At 37.5% G+C, this 26,929-nt stretch overlaps 1 protein-coding gene and 1 long non-coding RNA gene across 5 annotated transcripts in view; one reads left to right on the forward strand and one right to left on the reverse strand.

The window, feature by feature from the left end:
• The window catches only part of LOC126259224 (protein GDAP2 homolog), a 1,081,164-nt gene that overhangs the window by 826,395 nt on the left and 227,840 nt on the right, over nucleotides 1-26,929 (forward strand). For all 4 annotated transcript variants that reach the window (XM_049955836.1, XM_049955838.1, XM_049955837.1 and 1 more), the window contains 2 exons: nucleotides 15,713-15,845; nucleotides 24,182-24,291. In XM_049955836.1, the coding sequence (XP_049811793.1) occupies nucleotides 15,713-15,845; nucleotides 24,182-24,291 (243 nt within the window). The remainder of the gene's footprint in view (nucleotides 1-15,712; nucleotides 15,846-24,181; nucleotides 24,292-26,929) is intronic.
• LOC126259227 (uncharacterized) lies at nucleotides 93-23,693 on the reverse strand. Its single transcript, XR_007546485.1, has 3 exons — nucleotides 23,353-23,693; nucleotides 15,691-15,778; nucleotides 93-413 (listed from the first exon to the last, which is right to left on the reverse strand). It is a non-coding gene; the product is annotated as an uncharacterized LOC126259227 (long non-coding RNA).

Below are 26,929 nucleotides of genomic sequence, written 5' to 3' on the forward strand. Positions count from 1 at the left end.
ACCACATATCTATTAATAACAAAAAAGTACACTTCTCAATTCGCAAGCAATGATAAGGATTGAGTGAGAAAGTAATCTTCCAAAAATCTGTCTGTATGGAACACTTCTAATGTGATAACCAAAGTTCAAAATAGTCTGTCTTGCTGAATCACTAGTTCAATGAAATATAACAGAAAGTCTTAAGTCCAAAGGAACACACTGTAGAATGACAGTCTCAGAATACCATTACAGTAGTTCGCAATGATACCATGTCTGGGATGCATGATCATGGAGGCCAATTCTGCATGCTGATGACAAGAAGGTCAACAGCTCCAAGTTCTTTGCAGGTGACAGCCTAGGGTGACAAGCTGGCTGTAACTCATTCCCAGGTCAGCTTGGAGCTACAGGATGCTTCACTGAGAGATGCAGAGGACCTGTGATAGCAATAAGTGTAATTAGCCAGAGAGTTCCCAACATGAACTGCTGTTCTGTGTTTGTACACTTGCATAAATGATGTAACAGCACAAGAATATGGCACAATCTGCTAGCGGGCACATGATATCGTCTAGCCAAAATAGTGTCTGTGACTGCAGAGCTGAGGTTGTAAATGCATGCTCTGCTGCCAGCAAACCAGGCATCTCTGGTGCCAGCTGCCAGAGAGTCTGAGGACATGAAATTAGCCTGTGTGATTGATGTCTAGAAAGTTTATTAATACTGCAAGTTTAGTGTGGGTTGGTGTTTGGATTTAGGTGCTTGTGCCAGTTGCAGCAGATGATATCTGAATCTTGGCCACCTACTGGATGCAGGTGTATGCCAGGTTGGCAAGTAGCTGAGACACAGCATCCCTTCCCTCCAGCCAAGAGATGGTGAAGCCATCTTGGTGGAGAGTGACAACCGAGCCTCTTTCCTTACCCAGAAAGCTATGTCGGCACAATTGGGAGACATATGGTGAGAAGCCAACATGGCATCTGCTCAGAGGAGTCAGCCTGGGGTGTATGAGACATCTGCCAGTGGCAGTGTCCATAGGATGGGATCCTAGGCCCACCCTGGGGCTGGTAGGGCAGATCCTGAGCGGCTGGGGGCAGCTGAGGAGCAAGCCATCTGGAGCAAATCTGCAATGATAACAAAAGGAGTAATATTGTGCCAGAGGGCTGATAGCCATGTGAGAGCACCTGAACATGTGCAGAGAATGCCTGAAGGTCATAGAATGATGCAAGAACTCACTGGAAAGAAAATGCTAAAAACATTGTGCCCAGAGAGTGGGTATGACTGCAAGAGCACCAGAACAGTAAGAATCTTGCACTTGGAGGTTGTATACAAATGTGAGAGTGCTGAAAAAATAGAGCTGTTACACCAGTAGGGTGGATACGAATGCAAGAGCTCTTGAAAAGTAGAAATGTTGCAACAGGAGATGGTATAGGAGTGTGGGACTATTTGAGAAATAGGAAAACAAGAGTGTTTATTAGACACAGGATGAGATTTCTGGAAATGTACAATCATTATGCATAGCAAGGATATCTGTAAAACGTGTGCATGGGTTAGGCATGAAAAAGTGTGCCACAAAATGCTTGCATGAATTAGGTCCAGAACAGACACTCTGAAAAGAAGTGCATGAAAGAGGCACTGAGATGCAATTTGAAAAATGAGTGCATATATTGGTCACAGGGAGAAAAAGTGACAAAGGGGAAGGAATAGCAAGAATCCTTGGAATGTTGGTAGCAATGCCTCCAGTGATTGAGCTTGCAACAACAGGCATGAAAAAGGGCAGCAAAAAGAATAGACATAGGGTTGGACCATGAGAAAGGGAAGATGCTCAACCATTGAGGTCTGTTGATGGGAGCCACTGGAAGATCCATGGATACTGAAATGCTGTTCTCAACATGGACTGTAGTAGTTCAAAGGGCCTAATGGTACCAACAGTACGAAGCGGTGGTGGTGCTGTGCAGGAGTGATTGACCCTGGAGGCATGTCAGGGATAGTGGCTGGGTTCCTCCACTGCCTTGATGATGCCGGCAAGCTTATCCAAAATCTTTTTTTGTATGTATCTCTGCAATTGCTGCATGTCATGCAACAAAGATAGGACTTGGGGAGTCACTTTGGAAATGATAAACATACTGCAGAGAGAACTGGAGCGGTCAGTGCCAACACTGACTGCCTGAGGCAAAAGCCATGAGTGTAGCAGAAGGAACAGAAATCTTCATCACCAAATGATATGAGACAAAACTGCAGAAAATGGTTTTCTTTCCTGCCATTGAATGTGGGATGAAACACAGAGTGCTAACATTAGAGCCAGTGGTGCTGCTGGAGCCAGTAAAACTGTTTATCTTCCTCGCCAAGTGATATGGGACAAGACACTTGAAGCTGTTGCCATGAACTGGGATGAAAGTTTGGAACCATTCCTAATGGTGAGACAAAAACCTGGAACTTTATTCTTGTCTGCATTTGATGTGACTGGTGCTGAGATCAAAACGGAAATATGCATGCCCAGGTAGACAAGCCCTACAAGTTTATTTATGGTATAAAAGATACACTTCTCAGTTCCGAAGCATTAATAAGGATTAACGCTAGAAGTAATCTTCCAGAAGTCCCTCTTGATGAAATGTTTTTAATGTGATAACTCAGGTTCAAATAGTTTGTCTTGCTGAATTAACAGTTGACTGAAGGACCACACTGTAGAATGACAGGCACAGAACCAAATGATACCAAATGGTACCAAATGATACCATGTCCAGCATGACTGATCATGGAGGCCAATCCTGCACGGTGATGACAAGCTTTCAACACAAACTGCCATTCCGTATTTGTGCACCACCACGGATCTGTCATGGTGCAAGGATATGGCAAGAACTGCTAATGGGCACATAACATTATGTAGATAAAACATTGCCCCCAATTTCAGTGTAATGGTTGTGGGTGCGTGTTCTGCTGGCAGCAAACTAGGCGCCTCTCATGGAGGCTGCCAGAGACTGCGAGGACAAGAAGTCAGCCTGTGTTATCTGGGAAGTTCACTAACATTGTGAGGTGATCAGGAGTTGGTGTTTGAGCTAGGCACTTTTGCTGGTTGTGGCAGTCAACACCTGAAGTTTAGTCATCCGCTAGATGTGAGTGTATATCTGATTGGTATGTAGCCAAGAGTGCATGGTAGATGAAATGAAAACCACTTAAGATTGTAGATACAGTCTTTGAGAGGCTGTTCATTTGTGACAAATGGCTAACTAGTTACCATGCCACAGAAAAGATTGCAATATCTACATAGTAACTTACAGATGATGATTTCAGTTTTTACATATGACATTTCATTTAAGAGTACACATATGTCTTTCATGGGACTTGAGTAGATGGTGGGTAGAAAAAAAAGGGGTTTTGGTTGGTTGTATGAAGTTATAAATCCAAATAGTGGCATACTTCAACTGTTGCTTGTGCTTGGTACATTTCACTGTGTCAGATCTGTCACTCATTAGTTTTGATTATGTACAGTCAACTTAATGAATTGTTCTGGTGGCCCAGTTACTCTGTCGCACTGCTGTGTATGAACTTCCTCTTCTTTTGGACTTCAGTCCTTTGCTGGATGCTTCTGAAATATGAGAACATGATGACTACTTTGAGCTACAAAATAAACTTTGTTAAGTTTCACTTCTCTATATTTTAAATTCTTCTTCTCTCACAATGGCAGATCCCCTTAATTACAGCTCACAATAGTCTAAACCTTCAATGAAATATTATATGTGATCCATAGGCCATACACCAAAGTTCAATTTTTTTTTTTTAAATCAGAGAGTGTTTAATTTAGGGTCCTTATTGTCATTGTCGGTGGCCCTCTTACTCCAAGCCATCCATGACACTGCTGACTTGAAGTGTCAAAGGATATCCATATCCTTGTGCAGCAAGTGAGTGGTGCTCATCCTTTGATGACTTGTCGCTGCTCTCATTGTTACTGCTCATGTACCCTCTGTACAACACAGACAGGGCAAACAGTATCTGTTCCTTTTTTTCTACGCTATTTAATGTGTATCAACTACCACAGTCATATTTAGCTGGTACAAACATTAATAATAGAGCAGGGAGTTTTTAAAATGTCCTGTTACTCAGGCTGACTGAAGAGATATTGCATAGAAGGTGTTTACAAGAACATCATATTGATAAAGTCCCTAATATGGCTTGCCCGTAACACTATTGGAGATGAAAGACAATGAAAGCTGTGTTTTGAAGACTGGACGAAAGATCTCTCTCCAAAAAGTACACATTGCAAAGCATGAATGAAGATCTTATAGCTCAGGAAAAAATACTACCCATTGTTTTAACTCTGAGAAATATTTTTGATTGAAGAGATAGTATGTTTTAGACAAAGGTGATGATTATTTTTGTAGAGGATTGAGATCATTCTCTGAGATGGAGTAAGCCACGATGCATGAGTTGTTATCTCTTTATCATGCATTTAAAAACATAAATCTGTAAACACTGATTATGGCATTTCATAGTCTTAAGGGAAAAAGCTACAAGTAATTCATAATAAATTTCATATTAACATGTCATTACTTGTGAGAATTTCTTGTAGTAAATGTAAACCAGTATAAAAACATGTAGGCAATGTGATACTTCCCTCATGAATAATTGATAAGCTTAAGTCAACTTTGGGAAACAGGAATAAAAAATTAATTTAAAAAACATTATTTTTGTTGCATGTAACAACTTTCTGTCAACAGAAAACTAAAATGTGTACATAGAAATCTGCTTCTTTTTTCCTGGTCTTTGTCCCATAGCATCATGGGGTCAAGATGTTAATTACTGGATTCGGCAATTTTAGTGACAGAGGGTGGCCACATGCCCTTTCTGTCTCCATCCCTTTCCCCCTGGGAAGGAATTTGTATACCCCAACTGTCTGCATCTAGCATTATCCCATCTGAAACTGTGTTTTTTTTCTACATGTTTGTGAATTATGTAACTGAGTTGGAACACAAAAAATAAATCTTTCAAATTTATTGTATTTATATGCCAACAATCTCAGTTTAGTTACTTCATAAAACAAATTTATTTTAAAAACGCAGAGTGCAGATGCACGTATTAACATAGCTTACATTAATTTATGGTCTTTCATTAAGTCAACTCTTGGTGAACAGTGAATTTTTCATCTCACAATGAAAGTTTACAAAGACTCAATTAAGGTACTGGACAAACATCAGAAATTTGTGGGATAGCTTCATTATTATAAGACTGCAGCTAATGAGTGACAGTTTTATCTTACAGTAATATTGGTTGCTCCTGTGGCTAGACAGTTTTGTACTGTCACAAGTAACACCCTGATCAGATTATTAATTCAGTGTTCATGGACTTGTTGACTGACCATCAGTGCATCTCAAGCAAAGTTTTAATGAAACTTCCATTCTCAAATATTGTGGAGTCTGGGCATATAATTTCAGTTAGTCATTGTTACTTGTACTGTACAAATTGTAGATTAAATAATTATATTATAATCGTTGAAAATATCATAATATTGTAAACATATAGGGATAGCTGTAAAGACTTGCAACATTCTAAATAAGGAATGACATTATTCCATTGTATGTGCAATGTATGATTTTCTAATCACTTCTTTTTCTGCATCTTCTTTGTGGTATTGATATGTCTGAGTGTACAAAATTTGTCAACAAAATATTATTATGGATTTTGAGACCTACAGTTTGGTTAATTTTACTACTGTGATAGATATGATTTCTGCTGATCTTATGACATTAAGGTTAATGTACACTTTAATGAGAGCACCTGTTTTTCCAATCACTGCATCAGGAATAATCAAAACGATAAATGCTGTGGGTCTTCTAGCATTCATATCTGTTCATTCCTATCCAGACAAAATGAAAGAAGTGGAAAAGTTCAAGGGAAAAATGGAAGGGAAAACTCTGCTCTAATTCATGCTAAATGTTGGTGTTTTGGTAAATGTAAGGATTCAGAAATGGCTTGGAAATGCTATTTGTCTCCAGTTTTCATGTATCTCACATTTCCACTGCAAGTGAGTTCTTCTTTCCTTCATCACTATTAAATCATATCTTCAGCTCTTGATTTTCTTATAACAGATGCACCATTGGGTAATTAGAAATATAAATTATATTATATTTAATTAAAAGTCAAATAATTGGAATTATACCATTGCAGCACAATAATTACTATGTCTTCATTCATTACAATTACAAAAAAACTGGTCAGGTGCAAGTAGGAATCATGCACTGAGGGTTTTGTACAAACTTAATTATGTATGTAGAAAGTTCATCAATTCTGAGTATCAAGAATCTTTTTACCGATTGTCAGTGTTGATACAGGCAAGATATTGGTCCCAGTGATTCAAAGATTTTCAAGAATGTTTTAATTTCAATGATATAAATGTGACATAAAGTAATGCAGGGAGTAGGCAACCATTATTATAATAAACAGCAGTTTGCATTTAGGCTGAGTGGGCCACAATGGTAAAAGTCAAACATTAGGCAAGGAATGACTTTATTGCTCATACTGTATGATGCATTTCACAATTTATTCATCATCAGATCTCCAGGAGCATTTACTGCATGTAGATATGGTGTTTTTAGTCGTATGTGAAACAAACACTATTCACGGACTAGTCTGTGACTTTTACCATTCCGGCCTAGTTAGCAGGAATACAGAACTACTGATTGTTTTAATATCAAGTTTGACGTTGGATAACAAATGGCAAAAGAAATATTTTTTCATGTGATGTAATTACAAATTAACAGTTTTCAGATTTTTTCCTTTACTTGTACTGTGAAACCTTGCTTCTTGCCTAATTTCATGATTCTAGGTCAATGGGAAGTACCCTATAGGTTTTGAAGAGTGAGTTTTCAAATAACAAAATGTGTGATGTAAAGAGACACACCTTTTGATTGCATGACTTAAAAGCTAATGTTTATTATACCACCAAGGAACATAGGCCTTAGTATGCCATATAAATTTCAACTTGATATGTCTACCTGTTCCTGAGAAAAAGGGGTCTTGATAGACAGACATATGGACGGACAGACAGTCAGTCTGATAACAAATGAAAAAAAAAAAAAAAAACCTATGATGTAATTGCAGGTATACAGTTTTGAAGTTTTTTCCTATGATTGTAGTGTGAAACCTTCCTTTTTGCCAATTTTCATGGCTCCAGGCCAACAGGAAATAGCGTATAGGTTCTGAAGAGTGAGTTTACCATTATTAAAATATGTGACATAAATAGGCATATCTTTTGATTACTCTGACTTAAAAGCTTGAATGTTTTACACTGCCAAGGGGTCATAAAACTCAATGTATAACATAAATTTCAACTAGATATGTATACCTGGTTGTTAGGAAAAGAGTTTTTAACAGATGGACAGACAGATAGACAGACGGACAACTAAGTGATCCTATAAGGATTACGTTTTTACTGATTGAGGTATGGAACCCTAAAAATGAATAAAATATACCACTGTTGAAGTGACTGAAAAAACGTGAAAAATAAACTATTTTCTGAACATCTTATGAAGGTAGGCAACTCCTACCGAAATAAAAAAACTGTTTCTTACTGGGTAGGCCATCACAGTTTAACGCTATTATAATAGAAAGCCCATACCATGAAAGAACAAGAGACAGCTCTCCAGACTACAATGTGACTAGACCATAATCCACTTGAGAAAAAGAAACAGTCATTGGAATGTCACAACATAAACTCAGCATCAAATAAATAATTAGAAACTTAAATGCCATGCTGAAGAGTCTCTGTACCTATTTCCTGGGACATAAATCAGCACTGATTTCTTTATAGACATGTGATAAAAATTACACCATTCTGTTTAAAACAAAATTAATCAGAGCAATCATTGAGCATTTTTACTACATAACAATACTCATCTTCACACTGTGAATGAGGCACAAGTTTGTTTGCAGTCCTTCAGATGGGAACATTTGGACTATCCAATATACACTGAACTTTTACAGATGAAAATAAGCATTCAAGAAACATATTCTTTGTTTTGTACCTCTGCTTTCTGAGATCTTGACCACATTTCTGTAATAATGTTCTGCATCTGTGTTTATAGCAAAGCATTGTTTTATATACCTCTTCATCTAAGAGAATCATTGCACCACAATGTCTTCATTTATTTATTGTATTAAGTTTGCCTGTGCAAGTCTGCCTTTTATGTCCTCCTAGCTTCATCTTTCATGTGTTATTTTACTTCTGAGGTAGGAGACTTTCTTCACTTCATCTACTTGTTGTTCCTCAATGTTGATGTTAACTTTGTTGTTAATCTCTTTCCTGTCATTTCTCATTACTTTCATTTATTTTCAGTTCAGTCTAATTCCACAGCATTTGCTCATTAGACTGCTCATTCCATTCAACAATTCCTGTAATTGTTGTTAGCAAATCATATCATTTGTATCCTTTCATCTTAAATTTTAATCCCACTCCTGAACCTTTCTTTTTTTCTGTCATTGCTTCTGTGATGAATAGGCTGAACTGTAGGAGCAAAGGACTACACCTGATTTGAGCACTTCATTCTTGATCATCCATTCTTATTTTTACCTCTTAATTCTTGTACATTTTGTGTATTACCCATCTTTCCCTTTATGTTACACCTATTTTCCTGATAATTTCAAGCATCTTGCACCATTTTACAGTGTCAAATCTTTTCTCTGGGTCAGCTATTCCTCATGTCTCATTTTTTCTTAAATCTTGCTTCCAGTGTCAAGTACACTGCCAGAACTGCCTCTCTGGTGCCTTTGCCTTTCCTAGAACCAAACTGATCATCTATTAGACCCTCAGTTTGCTTTTGCATCCTTCTGTATATTGTTCTTGTCAGCAGCTTGGGAGCTTGCAGTGTTAAGCTGGTTGTGCAATAAATCACACATTTATCTGCCTTTTCTGTCTTAGGGATTGTGTGGATGATATTTTTATGAGAATTTGAAGATATTTTTAAAACTTAAAAATATATAAAGTATTTTAATTGTATTGCAATAACACATTACTTGTCCATTGATTATTAGTTTCTGTTGCTAAACAACCAACTTCAGATCTGTAATAGTAGTAAGAAACAGAAAATAGTCTTCAGGTTAAAATGACTTTTACAACTTTCAAGAACATAAACCATTTCAAAGTAATGACTGTTAAGTAGCAAAACCATACCATTCATACTAGAGACTGTGTCTCCATACATTATATGCCAAAATGTCATAGATAATATATCTTGGAACTTTGAAGATAAATGGAAAATAACTGTCAAGTCAGTGTGAATATTTATCAACTTTTACAACACATGCTATTTAAATAGGTGTTGGAATGCAAATTTTGCTAAAGGTAAGCCACTAGTCCAGTTTATAATGTAAATAAATTTTAAAGCAGAAGAACGGAACAATTTAAAATATAAGAAAAACATACCATGCTTATTAAGAAGTGCACACGAGTGCAAAGTTGTCATATTCTCATTACGAATTGTAACTCGTTAATGATAAAAACATAAAAGATAAAAAAATGTAGAAGTTGGTCAAATCATGTTTGTCACAATTTGAATCTGTCAGATCACTGACCACTGTGTGTGCTTGCCAGTGCCAACCACAAATAGCCAGCAAAACACTAACAGCTCACAGACAACTACGCACAGTTATAATTCCAATAACTAAACAGGATTATTATTAACTACAATATGACAAACAAAAATTCTGAAATAATGAGAGTGTGCATGACAAATGCAGCTCACAATATAAATATCAGAATTGCAGTAGCTGTGTCAAGAATACATAAGAGCGCATAGTAGCTATCAAACTGTAACCATTTAAACAAGGACTGATATCAGGGAATGTAACATCCATTTTTTTAACTAAGTGAGTGCAGATAAAAAGTGTTATAATCTAATAAATAAAATAACTCCTAAAACCCAATAGTTTGCCACTGTGATTGAGGTGCCACCTCTCAGCATGTTTATGCAGCGGAGCCAAAGTAAATGATTGCACACGGAGGCCACGGGGAAGGCGGCACTGCGTGTCACAGTACCCCTTGAAGAACATATTTAGAACAGTCCATTAGTAGCAGTGCTTCCGAAATTCCAAATGTGCAACACCTTTTTTTAATGTAGTTCATCAAAAATATTGAAAAAATAGTTTTGATTAAATTCAGTTGCTCATTTGGTATTAGTTCAGAAATATTTATTTATTTTTTAACTGTAAATTTCTATTTCCTCCAACACACTGAGCACACTTCCCAATGGCCCTCTGTGCACATGTGTCGACATCAGCCCCACTTGATAAACATGCTAGGATGTGGCACCTCAATCACAGTGGCAGACTGTTGCTCTTTAATAGTTATTTTATTTATTATATTATACAGTTAATATTTTTTAACCTTATTCACTTGGCTCAAAAAGTGCATGTTGCACTCCTTGATTTCAGCCCTTATTTAAATGGATAACTTACTATGTGCTCTTACGTTCCTGACAGAGGTACTGAGAATTCGACATTTGTATTTTGAGCCCCATTTTTCATGTTAGTTCTTGTGCATACTTCAAAATTTGTATTTACTATCATGTTGTTAACAATAATTATATTTAGTTCTTGGAATTGCAACTGTGCATACTTGTGTTCTACCTGTCAGTTTTTACCGACTATTTTTGGGTGGCACCGACAAGCACACATAGCAGTTAGCTGTCTGATGGATTCAGATGATGACAAACATGCTTGTGGTTAGTCTAACCAACAGTGTACTGAAAACTTGGCTCATTAGTGAGCATGGCATATTTTTATTAATTTTATTTGTATTCTGACACCTATTTAAATAATCATATCATAGAAATTGATAATTGTTCACACTAACCTAATAGGTATTTTTCATTTATTTACATAGGTCTGAGGCATTCTAATGTGTGATCTTAGGCTTTCCCAGCAAAACAACTGTTTGTGCTGCTGCCAGTTGTCCAGTATGATGCAGTCATTTTCATTACACAATATTTTGTCAGCACATCTCATCATCATCTTCAGTAGATGACTGTAGAATGAGCATCTTTGCTACATCCTGCTTCTGTTATATTCTTATCACTCCCCACCCTTTCCTTCACCGCCAGCCATACAATATGATGGGCAGAATGGGGGGGGGGGGGGGGGGGGGAATGCGGCCACAAGCTGGGTGTGAACTCTGGTCCATCAGTACTCCTGTGGCCTGCATCAAGTGTGTGGAAGTCCCTATCGACCGATGATGTGATTTTAGTTGGCTGAGTGCTGGGTCCCGAGCTTTACTGAGAGTAAACCCAGTGTCTGTGTTGATCAGCCTGTCAGCAACTCATATTTCAGTTGCCTCCTTCAGAATACAGTCCCAAACAACGAGATCTGTCTTAGCACTTCCATTACTTCATACTTCATGGAGTCCCCTGTACCTATACAGCATTCTGCAATTGCAGATTTTGTTGGTTGCTTGTCCATCCATCACTGTGTGTGACCAGCAGTGGAGTAAGGGGTGGAGGGAGCTAAAGAGTATAAAGGAGGCAGCATTAGCAAAGACTTTCAGTCTACAAGTATTACCTGAAATGATGGAAAGGTACACAGACACAAGCAGCAATGTGTCTGTATATATGCGGATGGTTATGTGTGTATGCGCGAGTGTATATCTGTCCCTTTTTCCCCCTAAGATAAGTCTTTCCGCTCCCAGGATTTGAATGACTCCTTACCCTCTCCCTTAAAACCCACATCCTTTCGTCTTTCCCTCGCCTTCCCTCTTTCCTGATGAAACAACTGTGGGTTATGAAAGCTTGAATTTTGTTTGTGTATTTGTGTTTGTTAGTGTCTCTATCAACATACCAACACTTTCGTTTGGTAAGTTACATCATCTTTGTTTTTAGATATATCTATGTATATAACTGTTCATCTTCTACTTGTGATGTCAGCAAAAACACTATCTGGACATTATTATGTGTTGTGTCCACATTCCAACTTTGTGATGGTTTAACTCTGCTGGGGATGCATTTAATGCAGTGTCTGAATGTCTGTGGAGGAATGACAGTCCGTTATCCACCAAAAGCCAAAACCAGAGAATGTAGTGATGTTGGATGTTCGGGACTGTAGCAAGGTCGACGTTCTAACTCATTCCAAAGGTGTTGCATTGAGCTCTGAACATGCTGGTCCATTTCAAGAGTATTATTGTCCACAAACCATTGCTTCACAGATGCTGTATTATGACAGGATGCATTATCATGCCGATACAATCAATCATAGTCACTGAACTATTCCTCTACTGTACACAGTAAGCAGTGCCGTAAAATGTGTTCATATGCATCTGCATTTGGCATTTGCTTAAGTGCAATAAGGGTCTACATCCTAATCATGAGAAACACCCCCATACTGTAACATCACCTTCCCCATGCTTCACATTTGGTGCTGTACATGATGGTAGGTAGAATTCTTGAGACATTCACCAAACTCAACCCTTCCATACAATTGCCACTCATCTGCAGTCATCTACTGTCCTGTGGCATTGCCCTGGTGCTCTTTACACCACCTCAAGCATCACTTAACATTGACCTTAGAAATGTGTGGCATATAAGGAACTGCTTGACCATTCCACCTAATTCTTTTCAACTCAGCTTGTGGTTGCTGGACAGTGGGTAGCACTTTGGAACTCATGAGTGATCCCTTCCACTGGTTTCATGCAATTTTTGCAAACACATTTCACAATGCTGAATGGTGCCTGTCTGCCAGTAAATGAGGCCTACCTGGTCACAGTTTAGCTGAGGTTGTTCCTTCACATTTCCATGTCATAATCAAACCACTAAGAGTCAACTTGGGCCACTTTAGAGCGGAGAAAATGTCCCTCATGGTTTTGTTAGTCAGTTGACATCCAGTGACTAGTTTATGTCTGAAGTCACTGAGCCCTCTTGAGCAACCCAGTCTGCTGTTACTGCTTCTCTGCTGACAATACAGTACTTCCCACCTCAGTTTATACTATTGAGTCTGCCTCTTGTGACATCTAGTGGTCATTCTGCATTACTTAGGGGTGTTTGGATAGACGGAGCCTCTTTTCAGATTTTCTAACTCCCCTACCACATTCACACTTCTTACATTCCACACTTCTACTCATAGACTGTACTTCATTGAGTCATAGTGACACTTTTCAATTACAAGCTACATATCCTGTGGATACACCTTGCATGTCTTTAATGCAGTGATATCTATTGCCTTTTGTATCCTCATACAGCTGGTCATTACTCATTTTTCTGCCTTTTATGGGCAGAGTAAGATGGTGCTCCAAAATGCTGTTCAATCCTGTGTCATCTTTGACATGGCTATTGGCAGGACGAGGGTGATTCCTAATATTTGAAGTCTTTGAAGCCATTATTGAAATTTTTTGTTCAAATTTCATGTCATTCCATGTTGATAATGTCCTCCATTTGATGATGAAGATGATCAAAAATATTTTTCAGGTATGCTCGCATCCACCTGAAACCACTCATGATGGTTAGACTCCATAAGATTATCAAATTGTGGGTACGTTGACCACTACATTTCATCCACTGTTCCAAATGGCTGCAGAAATTTTCAATAGGATTAAGATAACATATTTTAATCAGCCAGTCAAGGTGCAGTAAGTGTGCCTAAGGGCTTGTCAAACCAGGAACATACACTTGCAGCCCCATGTTGTCATCTTGGAAGATGGTAGTGTCCACAGCATGCTCACCATGAAAGTGTAAAAGAACACTTGGTCACTGAGAATATTGAAATAAACATCCTGGTTCATATTAATAATAATCTGAATGAGTAAGTGCTAATCATAGTACAAAAAACAACCCCTAAGATATAACAGGAACATATCTGGTCTGAACCAACCATCCACACATGCATACTGCAGTTAAAATGTACCATTGGGCAATCAGTGTACATGATGCTTTGGATCATTTGGAGAGAGACAAAACTGAACCCGTCAGTCCACAGTACATGCCTTCAGTCAGCTGCTGCCCAAGCTGTGTATTTATTGGCCCACTGAAGATGTGCCACTTTACAATGAGGTCACAAAAGTCATGGAATAGTGATAAGCACACACACAGATGATGGTAGTATCACGTACACAAGGTGCAAAATGGCAGTGCATTGGTAGAGCTGTCATTTGTACTCAGATGATTCATGTGAAAAGGGTTCTGAAGTGGTTATGACTGCAAGACAGGAATAAACAGACTTCAAACTCAGCTAGGCACAAGGGTCATTACACTTTGAAAATCATTAGAGAATTCAATATTCCAAGATCCACAGTGTCAAGAGTGCACTGAGAATACCAAATTTCAGGCATTACTTCTCACCACAGACAGCTGCCTTCAGTTACCAGCCAAGTGCAGTGCCATCGTGTAGAGTTATCAGAGTAACAGACAAGCAATATTATATGAAATAACTGCATAAATTGATGTGGAACATACAATGAATGTATCCATTAGGACAGTATGGTGAAATCAATTGTTAATGGGCTATGGCAGCAGATGACAGACACAAGTGCCTTTGCTATCAGCATGACGTTACTTGCTGCAGCTCTGCTGGACTCGCGACTGTGTCAGTTGGACCCTATATGACTGGAAAACCATATCCTGGTCCGATGAGTACTGATTTCAGCTGGTAAGAGATGATGGCAGAGTTTGAGTGTGGCACAGACCCCATGAAGTCATGGACCCATGTTGTCAGCAAAGCACTGTGCATGCTGGTGGTGTCTCCATAATGGTCTGTGCTGTGTTCACATGGAATAGGCTGTGTTATCTGGTCCAACTGAACCAATTATTGACTGGAAATGGTTATGTTTGGCTACTTGGAGATCATTTGCAGCCATTCACAGACTTCATGTTTCTAAACAATAATGGAATTTTTATGGATGACAATGTGCTATGTCACTGGGTGACCAGTGTTTCATGACTGATTTGAAGAACATTCTGGACAGTTCAAGCAAATGATTTGGCTGCCCTGACTGCCTGGCATGAGTCCCATCGAGCATTTATGGGACATAATTTAAAGGTCAGTTCATGCACAAAATCCTACACTGGAACACTTCCATAATTATGGATGGCTATAGAGGCAGCATGGCTCAATATTTCTGCAGGGGACTTCGAACAACTTGTTGAGTCCATGCTACATTGAGGTGCTGCACTATGCTGGGCAGAAGAAGATCCAGCATGATATTTGGAGGTATCCCATGACTTCTATCATCTCAGTGCGTGTGCCACTGTGAGAAATGGTCTTTGGGAGATAAACAGCTCCAAATGTCAGTTGCATGAATTTCCCTTTAAAGTATTCACTCGAAAGTAGGAATTTCAGTAGGTTTCAAAACCAGTGTTGCTGACAAGGTTTGACTTTCACCTGTCTCATGTCAGTTAGGATCCTTTTACAACCATTGCCATGTTACATGACTACAAATGTTAAACCAATTCTTGTAGACAAGTTGGACGTTAACATACTAACAAATGGAGGAAATCATTATTCTAAAAATTATATGCATAACTATTAATATTTTTTTAATTATTTGGTTTTAAGCTTAATTACTTCATTAAATTTTGCTGTTTCAGTGTTTTTTTTTTTTTTTCTTCAAACAGTTACATAATCAAGCAAAGCAGTTACTTATCTCATTCTGATAGCCATACTGTAAGCATATCTGTTGAGACATTGTTTCAGTTTATACTTGTTATGCTGTAACAGTTCCAGGATGTTTAACTCAGTTTTGAAATTTTTGATTACTTTAAGGTCTGCTTTCTTCTAGAATGCCGCACAGGAGAAGTACGTGTAACTCAGGGATACAATCTTCCAGCACGATTTATCATCCATACTGTTGGTCCAAAATACAATGTTAAATATCAGACTGCAGCAGAAAATACATTGCATAGTTGTTATCGGTAAGTATGAATTACCAGAAACTGTTATTCATTACATGAAATACATCTTCTGTATTAAAACACCTAATGTAGTTCCAGTTAAATACAATGGAAATCTATAAAAGTGTGTCTCAAAACAGTACTTTGCCGCAGTGAGGGAATTTTAGGAGTGGTAAATGCTGTTGGTGAGAGGAGTCATGGGGTGGGTGGCACTTAAAAAATATTCCAGCCATGAAATGAGATATAAAACTGTGTGAATATTGCAATTAATTTTACTCTGTTAAAAAAATCTGTATCTACTCCTGCCTAATAACATGTAATAATTCAAAAATCACTTTTTATAACACCATTCCTAAGGTAAGAGTGATGAACTAGACCCAGCTTGAAAGCTTTAGTTGTAATATAGGCATACTTCTAATTTTTAACTTTTGCCCACATTACTGTGGATCAATTCCAGGTAATTCTCTAGTTATGTTCCAGATATATATCTTATTTATTTTTTGAGATGCAGACAAGTACATTGAAAATGACGGTTAAAATAATTAAGCTTTCATCCACACACACACACACACACACACACACACACACACACACACACATGTCCATTGTCTTTTGGTCCTAGGGTCCTGACTGACAATAAAAGTGCAGTTGGGACTCAGTGTCTGGCTACAGTGGCAATGTGTTTGCAAGAGTTTTGCTGGTGTGAATGTGTATATTTTCTGTTATGGAAGAAGGACATTGCCCAAAAGCTTAATTATTTTAGCAGTCTTTTTCATTGTGCCTTCTGTGACTCAATGCCTCCTCTATATGGTGAGTAACAATTTATCCTTTGTGTACTGTTGTTATTCCATCTTAAACTTTCCATTGTTTTATTTATTTACTATCCCATTAACACCTTTCAAGCTTCATAAAGCTTTGTCCACAGTTACATAGCTGTGATATGCTTCACCTGTTTAAATACATTTTGTATTGGTCCATACATAATTTTATAATGACATATTTATAAAGGCAAAGCTGCTTTCCAATTAAACAATTGGCACATAAGCTAGATTTAGTTGTACTGTTCATAATGGCTATGCACTCCCTCTTAAGAATAACAACAGGGACAGAAACTGAATGTTTACAATTAAATTAATAGATTACCTACATTCGTATTTGCAAATTCATCAACTGTGTAGAAAGCTTTTCCTTTCAATCAAGATTCTATTGCTTGGATTTCATTATCAAACGTTGAACTATCGAGGATGGAATGTAGTGGAGTCGCAGACAGACACAGCAAAAAGGGTCACAAAATGAGCTTTTGGTCAACAAGACCTTTGTCAAAAATACACAACACATGTGCGCACGCACGCTCATGCGCGCGCACATGCGCGCGCACACACACACACACACACACACACACACACACACACACACACACACACACACACACACACGTGTGCAAACACAACTCACACACACACGACCACAGTCTATGACAGCTGAAGCCAGACCGCAAGCAGCAGCATATGATGGGAGAGGCAACCGGGTGGAGGCAAGGAGGAGGCTGGGGCGGGTAGGAGGAGGGATACCAGGAGAAAGCACTGGGCTGAATTCTATGTGGGCATGGCACCCAACAAGCTGTCTGTCCACATAAATGGTCACTGATAAATTGTGGCCAATTGGACCACCCTGTTGTTGTGCACACTGCCCAACACGACGTTCTTCATTTCAGTGATTGTTCACAATCTGTGGCATGTGGATCCTTCCCAGTAACACTAGCCTTTCTGAATTGTGCAGGTGGGAACTCTCCCTGCAATATATCAATTCTTTTTACTTCTCTCTTTTTTTCCACGAACCCCCCCCCCCTCGCCCCTCGCCTCTCGCCCCTCTCTCCTCCACCCTCCGTCAACCCTCTCAACTGCAAACTGCATCTAGCTGCTCTGTCCTCTCTCCACCACAGCCCTGCATACTCCCATTAGCAGCACTTTGCCATCCCCCACCCTTACCTTGCTGTCTCTCCCCCTCCCCGCCCCAGACTCATCCTTACCCCTCCCAGTTGCCTCCCAACGTCATGTGCTGCTTCTCATAGTCTGGCTTCAGTTGCTAGAGACTGCAGTCATATGTGTGTCAGTTGCATTTGCACTCGCACGTGTGTGTGTGTGTGTGTGTGTGTGTGTGTGTGTGTGTGTGTGTGTGTGTTGTCTATTTTTGACAGTCTTTTTGTTGTTCCTATCTGCAGTTCAGCATCTCTGCTATATGATGAGTAGTAACTACCCTTTTCATAATATTGTTATATTTAGTTGTACTATTCATAATTCCCATGTCCTCCCTCTTAAGAATAACGGGGACAGAAGTTGCTTGTTTGTGATTAAATTAATAGATTACTTACATTCATATCTGCAAATTCATCAAGAGAGTGGAAAGATTTTCCTTTCAGCCAGGATTGTACTGCCTGTCTGATCTCACTAAATTTCAACTGTCTCATCTCACTTGGTAATCTTTTAATAAAAGATTTTCCTATGTGCAGAAAGGCTTATCACATTACAGCTATAACAAAGTCATTCTGCTGTTTGTAAGCCACTTGTGTGTTGACAAAATAACAAAATATATCAATTTATATGACTGTTCTCTCCTTTTAATCCCCAGTTAACGTTATATAGGGTAACAGAAATGAGGACATGAAGAAACTTTTTCAAATATCATACTACTTATATGGTGAACATAGTGACACTCATAGCTACAGGTGTTGTTAATGATCTGTTAAATTGCCAATAAGTGTATTAAATTGTAGCCTCACACAGCAAATGAAATTTTATGTGTTATTTTCCATTTATTTGATGTTATCATTCCCCATTTGTATGGCATATAACCATTACGATTGTTTCATGGTGGTTGTTATTAGTTCAGAATGGAGTTACATACTCTGACGTAAAAGCATTCAACAAGCTCTTGTCTAATAGAAATCACTGCTAAACCCTATCAATTCAGTTGACAGTTAAAAACATCTCTCATTGACCACACTTCCAATATATTATTTGTTCAAATACAAGTATTGAAAATTTTATGTTCCTGCTAACAACAATATAAGAAAAAGGGTAGATTGATGTTCACCGTAAAGATAACTCACTGAGTTGCAGACAGGCTTTATGCCTGTCTGTAACTTAACATGTCACCTTCACGGTGAGTAGCAATCTGTCTTCTTCCTAATATTGTTGATATTCCAATCTGGACTTCCATTGTTTTATATTCCTGCTAGCTACATGGCAAAAAGATATGGATTCCTGTTATTTCAACTGGTTCTGAGAGAAGTACTGTCATTTTATCTCTGTCATAAACATGCAAAACCTACTCTCTGATAGTTCAGCCAAGCTACCCTTCCCAGCCCTACTCTGTTGCACTACAGTAAACTTAAAACTCAATGATGTATTAAATTTGTAAAATCTCTTAAATATACTAACTTCAGACAATAGAGTAACAGATGCTTGCTCCACTAGAATAGCTTATACTATAATCAACAAAGATGTTGTAGATGAAGTAAGTTACAGTAGCTTAAATTTATATTATTCTGATCACTTTTGTCATGTAATAGAGTACATAAATTCAGCTGTGCCCGAAAAACAAAAGCTGTTCTGCAGAAATGAATATGAATAGATCAAATATTAGTAACTTTAAATACAAAATAGCAGAGGATTCTGTGCACCAGGTGAAAGGGTTTGATAACAAATGGAATGAGTTCTATTCAAACCTAGAGAGACATTTATAACTATTGCTGTTCTATCAGTAACCCAGAAGGTAATTTGTCAAAAAGGAAGTAATCATAAACTGAAGCTCAACCAAATCTGATTAGGCTCAGGCAGAGTATACACTGATCTTTCAAAATTGAAATTGATTATCTAAGGAAGCAAGTTAACAGCAAAACAATAGAGCTGTCTAATAATATATATAAATCATCCTAGGACCTGACTAACTAATACCATAAAGCTCCCAAGAAGATAAATACAGAACCAGTCAGCATAAGACGTGATGGTAACACTGTGAAAGACCCAAATATTGCACGTAACATTTTTCATAACTATTTCACTTCTGATGACCACCCAACCCATATTATAGATGTACATGTTGAGACCCTTACCTCACTCAGTGTACTGTTTTGGAATTATGAAAATAAATGAACAGGAAGTATGCAAGGTAATACAAATGTTAAAGAGAAAATTTTCATCTCGATGGGATGGCTCAACTAGTGCAATTACTAAAATAAGGTTAAAAGTAATTCCGAACCTTTTATCTACCTGATTAGCGTATTTACTCGAATCTAAGCCGCACTCAAATCTAAGCCGCACCTGAAAAATGAGACTCGAAGTAAAGGAAAAGAAATTTTCCCGAGTCTAAGCCACACCTGAAATTTGAGACTCGAAATTCAAGGAGAGAGAAAAGTTTTAGGCTGCACCTCCAAATCGAAACAAAGTTGGTCCATTGTAATATGAGACACAATTTAGGTTGAATGAATGATGATACACCTACAGCAATTTGGTTCGAGTCGTAAGCTTAGCAGTTAAGCTTTACCAGGTAGCCCTTGCTATGCGTCAGGCGCTCCGTCCATATTTATACGGGTACCCTCCCTTTTTCACGTGCTTCGTCTGGTTTGAATCGATTGCTTATTTTGCTTTGATCTGATAAGTGCCGTTTTCTTTGTTATAGGTGTTTACGTCACTCTAAGCTGAAAATGCATTACTGTACTGTGTCATGCATTGTTTGTCGCATTCTGATAGTGTGTGTTTACGGCCTGTCACCGCTCATGGCATGGCTTGCTTTTGTGTGCGCTACCGCCACTTACTATTGAAAAAAAAAAAGAGAGAGGAATCGTCTGATTAGCGAAACAATGGCAAGAGACTGCTATTTGTTGTTACTTACACTGCTGCTTTCTTTGATAATGATCAACAAGAACCAAATAATAGACTGCGTATGATAGAACATGTTCTGAACGAGAGTTAGGTGAAAATTTTTCTCCGTTTGAAAATCTTTGCAGCCGCTTCTTTTGTACATCAAATTCTGCACAGAAATTAGAGTCATCTTAGATTTAAAAATCTAGGCAGTTGCCGTGCTTCATTTCTGACTGTATCACTATGAGGCATAAGAATAATACGAATATAAACATGACACGATATGTATATTCTTCTGTGTTTGCTGTTGTCTCACTCTAGTTTCGTAGTTGATTAGGCAGACAGGATTTAAATGAGATAGCAGCAAACATGAAAGAATACTTGGCAAAATGTTTATATTCGTATTATTCTTATGATGAAGAGAATATTGTATGTGATTCACATTTCATCAGGTTCCTATTAGCAACCATCTCTTCTCACAGGTAGGAAAAAATTCAGAACGTAGAGTTGGCCATATTGACAAACATCCCAGTCTTGCCAGTCAGATTTTCGTAGTATATTGAAATTCTGCTACATTCGAAGATGAACAATACGGAATTTGTATTTACTTCGTTGGATAATGTATGAAAATGTAGTGATTGAAACTCGGGCCGGAGAAAAAAAAGCTCGTCTTCCAGCTTTTTTAAAATTTATTTACTGACGCAGAGGTTTTGGAGCCAGTATTTATCTTTGTGCCTACAAAGCATGCCTGTGTAGCACTACATATATTCGATGGCAGAAGTTAGTTGTGGCGGCACCTACCAACATTTTACAGAACTTCCGCTTGCTTTGCACTCGATTCTAAGCCGCAGGCGGTTTTTTGGATTACAAAAACCGGAAAAAAAGTGTGGCTTGGATTTGAGTAAATACGGTAGTTATAGCATTGGACAAAACATGAATCCAACAGTTCTAAAAATTAGTGTTGTGAAATCTGTGTATAAAAACAGATATAAGGAATATTTCTCCAACTATAGACCAACATAATTAATTCCCACCTTTAGTAAGGTATTCAAAAATGTCCTATCCCACCTAAGTACCTTCTCCACAAACCACAAACTGCAGATGCACAGTTTTGCCATGAAGTATATTGTCTGTTGGACAAGCGGATGCCAACTACAGATATTTTTTAGACATGACAAAAGCTTTCGACACAGTAAAACATAGGTTTGTTCCAAAAAAACTGAAGTCTTATTGTAACAGAGGTTCATCCAGGCATCTTGTAGCCATGTGCCTGTTGAATCATAACCAATGCACTACAAAGATGTATGGATTAGTTGTTAAAATGATAAACTTTTGTTTCACCAGTGAAACAGTAGTACAAGGTTTACCTCTCTTTCTCTTCTAGATCTCTACATCTACAACATTGCACATCCCGTTAACTCCCAAATAATAAGCTATGTGGATGACTCTTCAATCATATTCTGTCCTAGAGAGTGTAAAGGACTAGAATCCTTTACTACTAGTGGTGTAACAGAAGTGACGAAAAACTTCAATGATTGAGGCATCAAGGTGAATGTCACCAAATCTCAATTAGTGGCATTTAAATAATGGACAGTTCTCACCATACCAATGTAGATTATGTATTTAACACCTTGGGAAACAGAAAATGGCAGCTGTAAATCTCTGGGCATGTATGTTGATGAGAATTTGCAGTGGACAAACCTCATTAATTTTGTATGTGAAAAATTCATTAGTGGCTCATATCTCCATAGCCAGATCACTAACATAGTTTCTAGCCAAACATTAAAAATAGTTTACTATAGAATGATTTAATTTACTCCTTTCTAAATTATGGGATTGAATGACAAGGCTGTGCAACTGACATCCACTTAAAAATAATATTGGTGTTATTGAAAAGATAAGACTTATGCATGGGATAGGTCATGATGGAGAATCAGATTGTGAAATGTTTGTGCAGAATAAATACCTAACAATATATTCTTTATACATATTTCAATTAGTCACATTTTTTATGAAACAACCAAGTTTTCCAGTGCAGTGATGTACATGATCACAATTCCAGAACAAAATTTAATGTAACTACATACTTCCAGAAAAGGCCAATATTAAATTTAGGATATTAAAGCATATACATCAATGGTTTGATTTGGTTTAATTAACCACCAAACTCTGTAATAATGTGTAAAGGGTACAATTTAAATGCAAAATCTTTTCTGACAGAAAAATGTTTACATTCATTCAATTAATTTTGAGACACTGCTTATGATATGAACCAGTATTGTATCAGCTGTAAAGCAATAAATGTTAAATAAATATAAGTCAATACAGTTGTAGTATGTAACATATTTTCTAAGTGTAATTATTGTCATATTTTCATTATTATCATACTATTATTTCTAAATTTTGCAAAAGCTATAATTGTGATGGCTCCAAACAAATAAAATATAAATAAATAAATACATACTCAGCGCCATCCTGCACCCCCCCCCCCCCCAATCCCCCGTCCCCTCTCTCCAATACCAACAATTTTCAGTTTTAACAGTGCAAAGCTTGTCATCTCTATGTATGTGCTGTTTATAACACAGTTAAGTGATTACTCATCAGTTAAACAAACTCTACTTCAGGAAGACTATTGTGAGAAGATAAATATTTGTCATATGTCTTACTCAGTTGATGCAGTTCTCTGCCCAATCCATTATTGCTTCTTGGTGTTCTGTGCAGTATGTTTGTTCAAAGTCACTTGCCATATAACAGAACTCTGTATCTGGTGATGCAGGTGACCTGTTGCGGAATTCCTAGCCAACCATGCAGCTATAACTTGGTTATGGCTTCTTTGTAATTGTGGGGCTTTCTTCTTCTTAGTGTCTGTTGCTGTTACCTAATCATAGTTGGAGTGTGCTGTACATGTTCTAGTTCTATCTTAGGCTTCTCTCCCTTCAGTTTCTTAGATAACTTGACATATCAGTTTTCCTGCATGTAAATGAAGTTATCATGAAAGGTCTCCTTTCTGTTAATCTTTCTGTTGGCAACCATTTATCAATCCCTCTGCTGATAAGTGCATGTCCTTATCCTTAGTTGTTCTCTCCTTCCTCCAGTTACATACAGAGTTTCTTAATTTTCTCTTTCTACTTCTGTGTCAATCTAGTTCTATGATATATTTTACAAATGTGAGTTCTCTTGTCTTTTTAGTATCCATTACAGTCATCACTGGTGATATAATATTCTATAAGAAAACTGCAAGGACAATACTTAGTTGACTGGGCCAGCTGAACAATGTGTTGTAGTACTAGAACTACTGTTGACATTGTCACAAAATTAGTGTGTTCAGATTTTTTGTAATTCTGTGTACCACAATTTGCATAAAAAATCATGCAGTTTTGATAAGCTAATAACCACCTTACAAATTGTGAATTATTCCTAAGTATATACAGTGCATATAGAATTATTTTGAAGGTACATGTTTATTATCATTACTGATTATTATTTCTTTTTCAGAAATATTTTACAAAAGGCTTGTGAGCTGAATATTTCTTCACTTGCTCTATGTGTAGTGAACTCTGTTAGAAGAAACTACCCACCTGATGAAGGAGCTCATATAGCAATACGTAAGTCTTTTTTTTTTTTTCTTCTTTTTTTTTTTTTAAATATGAAACACATTATTTTACTTTTTTGTTCTGATAATTACATCTTCAATTGCATATTCTGTAAATACCACAATGAAGTACACCCTTCAGTGTTCTCAAGCCTGTTAAAGACATATGTAGGACCATACATCTAATAGATTGACTATTATTAGACTACCTTCTTTTTCACTACAGGTTGGTCCGTCCAATCCTGGGATCTTAGAGACCTTCCCTTCTTTTTATGTTTCCTCAACACACTCTTCTGACCTCACCAATGAAGGAACTATCAGTTCCAAAAGCTTGGTGATGCGTGCGTGCGTGGGTGTGTGTGTGTGTGTGTGTGTGTGTGTGTGTGTGTGTGCGTGTGTGTGTGTGTTTTGGAAATGCTTCATCTCCTGTAGATAAGTACTGATCAGCAATACATTAACTATCAGTAATGTTTAACATAACTGTCATGTATGCACCTTGAATAATACCCTTCTAAAGTAGGCATTTATGATTATGTGCAATAGTATATGTTCTAGAAAAAAAAGAATGCTTTTCTAGTAGCACTCCTAAATTGCTGTTTATACAGTATAATAATTTGTAATTCCCTACATGTAAAAGGAAATTAAAGGTTCTTTTGAATAATCATTTGGAAACCTATAATACTAGGTATATTCTGGTCGAAAGACATACTGGGCATTCGCAACTGCTGACTCAGGAGATTCCAACAGTTTGCAGAACACAAACCTGATACATTAAACCTTCATTTAGTATTTTAATGTGTATGACATCTTGTTTCCTGTAAAAAATCTACTGGAAAGTATAAAAGTGTTTTATTCTAGGAAATTCAGATATTTTAGACGTTATAGAAAAAATAAATTGTTTCTGTTTCGTGTAAGATACTGGAAAACGCACATCAAAAGAAATTTTCATTCAAGGACACTGTCAAATTACAAAGAGTCAGACTGACTTGCCAGCCATTGTGTCTTCTTTTGATTTACAAGCATTGGGAAAGACACATGTAAAGTGAACTATACATTAAATTATTAATAGCTGTCAAAAGTCAGCAGCTATCCACAGCATATTAAGTAACATTGTAGTGGTGTTATTTAAGGTAACCCTAGATACTTTTTCCCTTCAGAGTTCATTGTAGTTCTTGTAAATTAATTAGTAATATATGTACTGTTAATCTAATTTCAGTAAACTCACCATGTAAGATGTCCCAGTGGACAGTGCACTAACTTTGTGTACAGGAGGATTTCTGTGGACTCCCCAAATAAATTAAAGTTAATTCTGAGTTCATTTGAAAGGGATATTTTTGCCCCCATTTGAGTTTGTGGGCTTTGTCTCTTACAATCTTGCCATTGATTGAGTGCTAAATCTTAACCATGTTATTCAGTAAGAAACTGAAGGTAATTAATATAACTTGGTTACTGTACGTATGTTTTCATATCCAGTCTTTAGAAGTAATTCTAAACTTCATATAAAACATAAAAAAAAAGTTTTTAGCCTACTCTTAGTGATGTTGCAGTATTTAGGGATTTGCATGTAGACCAAGAAAATTTTACTAAATTTGAGTACCATTATCTTACTATCTTTCATGAACATTGGTAATAGCATTCTTTGTTAATATGTACTCACCTCTTGGTCTCCCTCTGCAAATTTTATCCCCCCCCCTCTCTGTCTCTCTCTCTCTCTCTCTCTCTCTCTCTCTTCTCTTTTCTCCAGCACTAAATTAACAATTCCTAGGTGTCTCAGAATATGTCCTATCAACCAAACCCTTCTTCTAGTCAGGTTCTCTTCTTGTCTGAACTGCTTATCATCCACTTCCATACAATGCAACACTCTAGTCAAATGCCTTCAGAAAAGACTTCCTGACATTTAAGTTTATATTTAATGTTAGAAAATTTCTCTTCTTCAGAAAGGCTTTTCTTGCCATTGCCAGTCCACACTTTATATACTGTCTCCTTCAACCATCATATATTATTTTACTGCCTAAATAGCAAATCTCCTCTACTACTTTTAGTGTCCCGTTTCCTAATCTAATTCCCTCAGCATTGCCTGATTTAATTTGATTACATTCCATTTTGCTTTTGTTAATATTCACCTTATATCCCCTGTTCAAGACACTTCCATGTACTTTGCTGTCTCTGACAGAGTTAAAGTGTCATCAAAAAACCAGAAAGTTTTTATTTGTCCTCTGTTACATATTCCAAATTTCTCCTTGCATTCCTTCACAGCTTGCTCAATGTACAAATTGAATGACAGTGGGGATAGGCTACAACACTGTCTCACGCTCTTCTCATCCACTGCTTCTCTTGTGTGCCCTTAGACTGTTATTTGATTTCTATGCAAGCTGTAAATAACATTTGCTCCCTGTACTTTACCCATGCTACCTTCAGAAATTAAAAAAATGTATTCCAGTCAAACTTGTCAAAAGCTTTCACTACATCTCTAAATGCTATCTATATAAATGTAGGTTTGCCTTTCTTTAACCTATCTTCTAAGGTGAGTCTTAGGGTCAGTATTGCCTGGTGTGTTCCAATATTTTCTCTGAAATCTTCTCTGTAATCTTCCCCAAGGTCAGCTTCTGCCAGACAGAAAACCTGTGAATAATTTGTGTTAGTATTATGCA

Source organism: Schistocerca nitens, chromosome 5 (assembly GCF_023898315.1).
Source record: "Schistocerca nitens isolate TAMUIC-IGC-003100 chromosome 5, iqSchNite1.1, whole genome shotgun sequence".
Classification (NCBI taxonomy): domain Eukaryota; kingdom Metazoa; phylum Arthropoda; class Insecta; order Orthoptera; family Acrididae; genus Schistocerca; species Schistocerca nitens.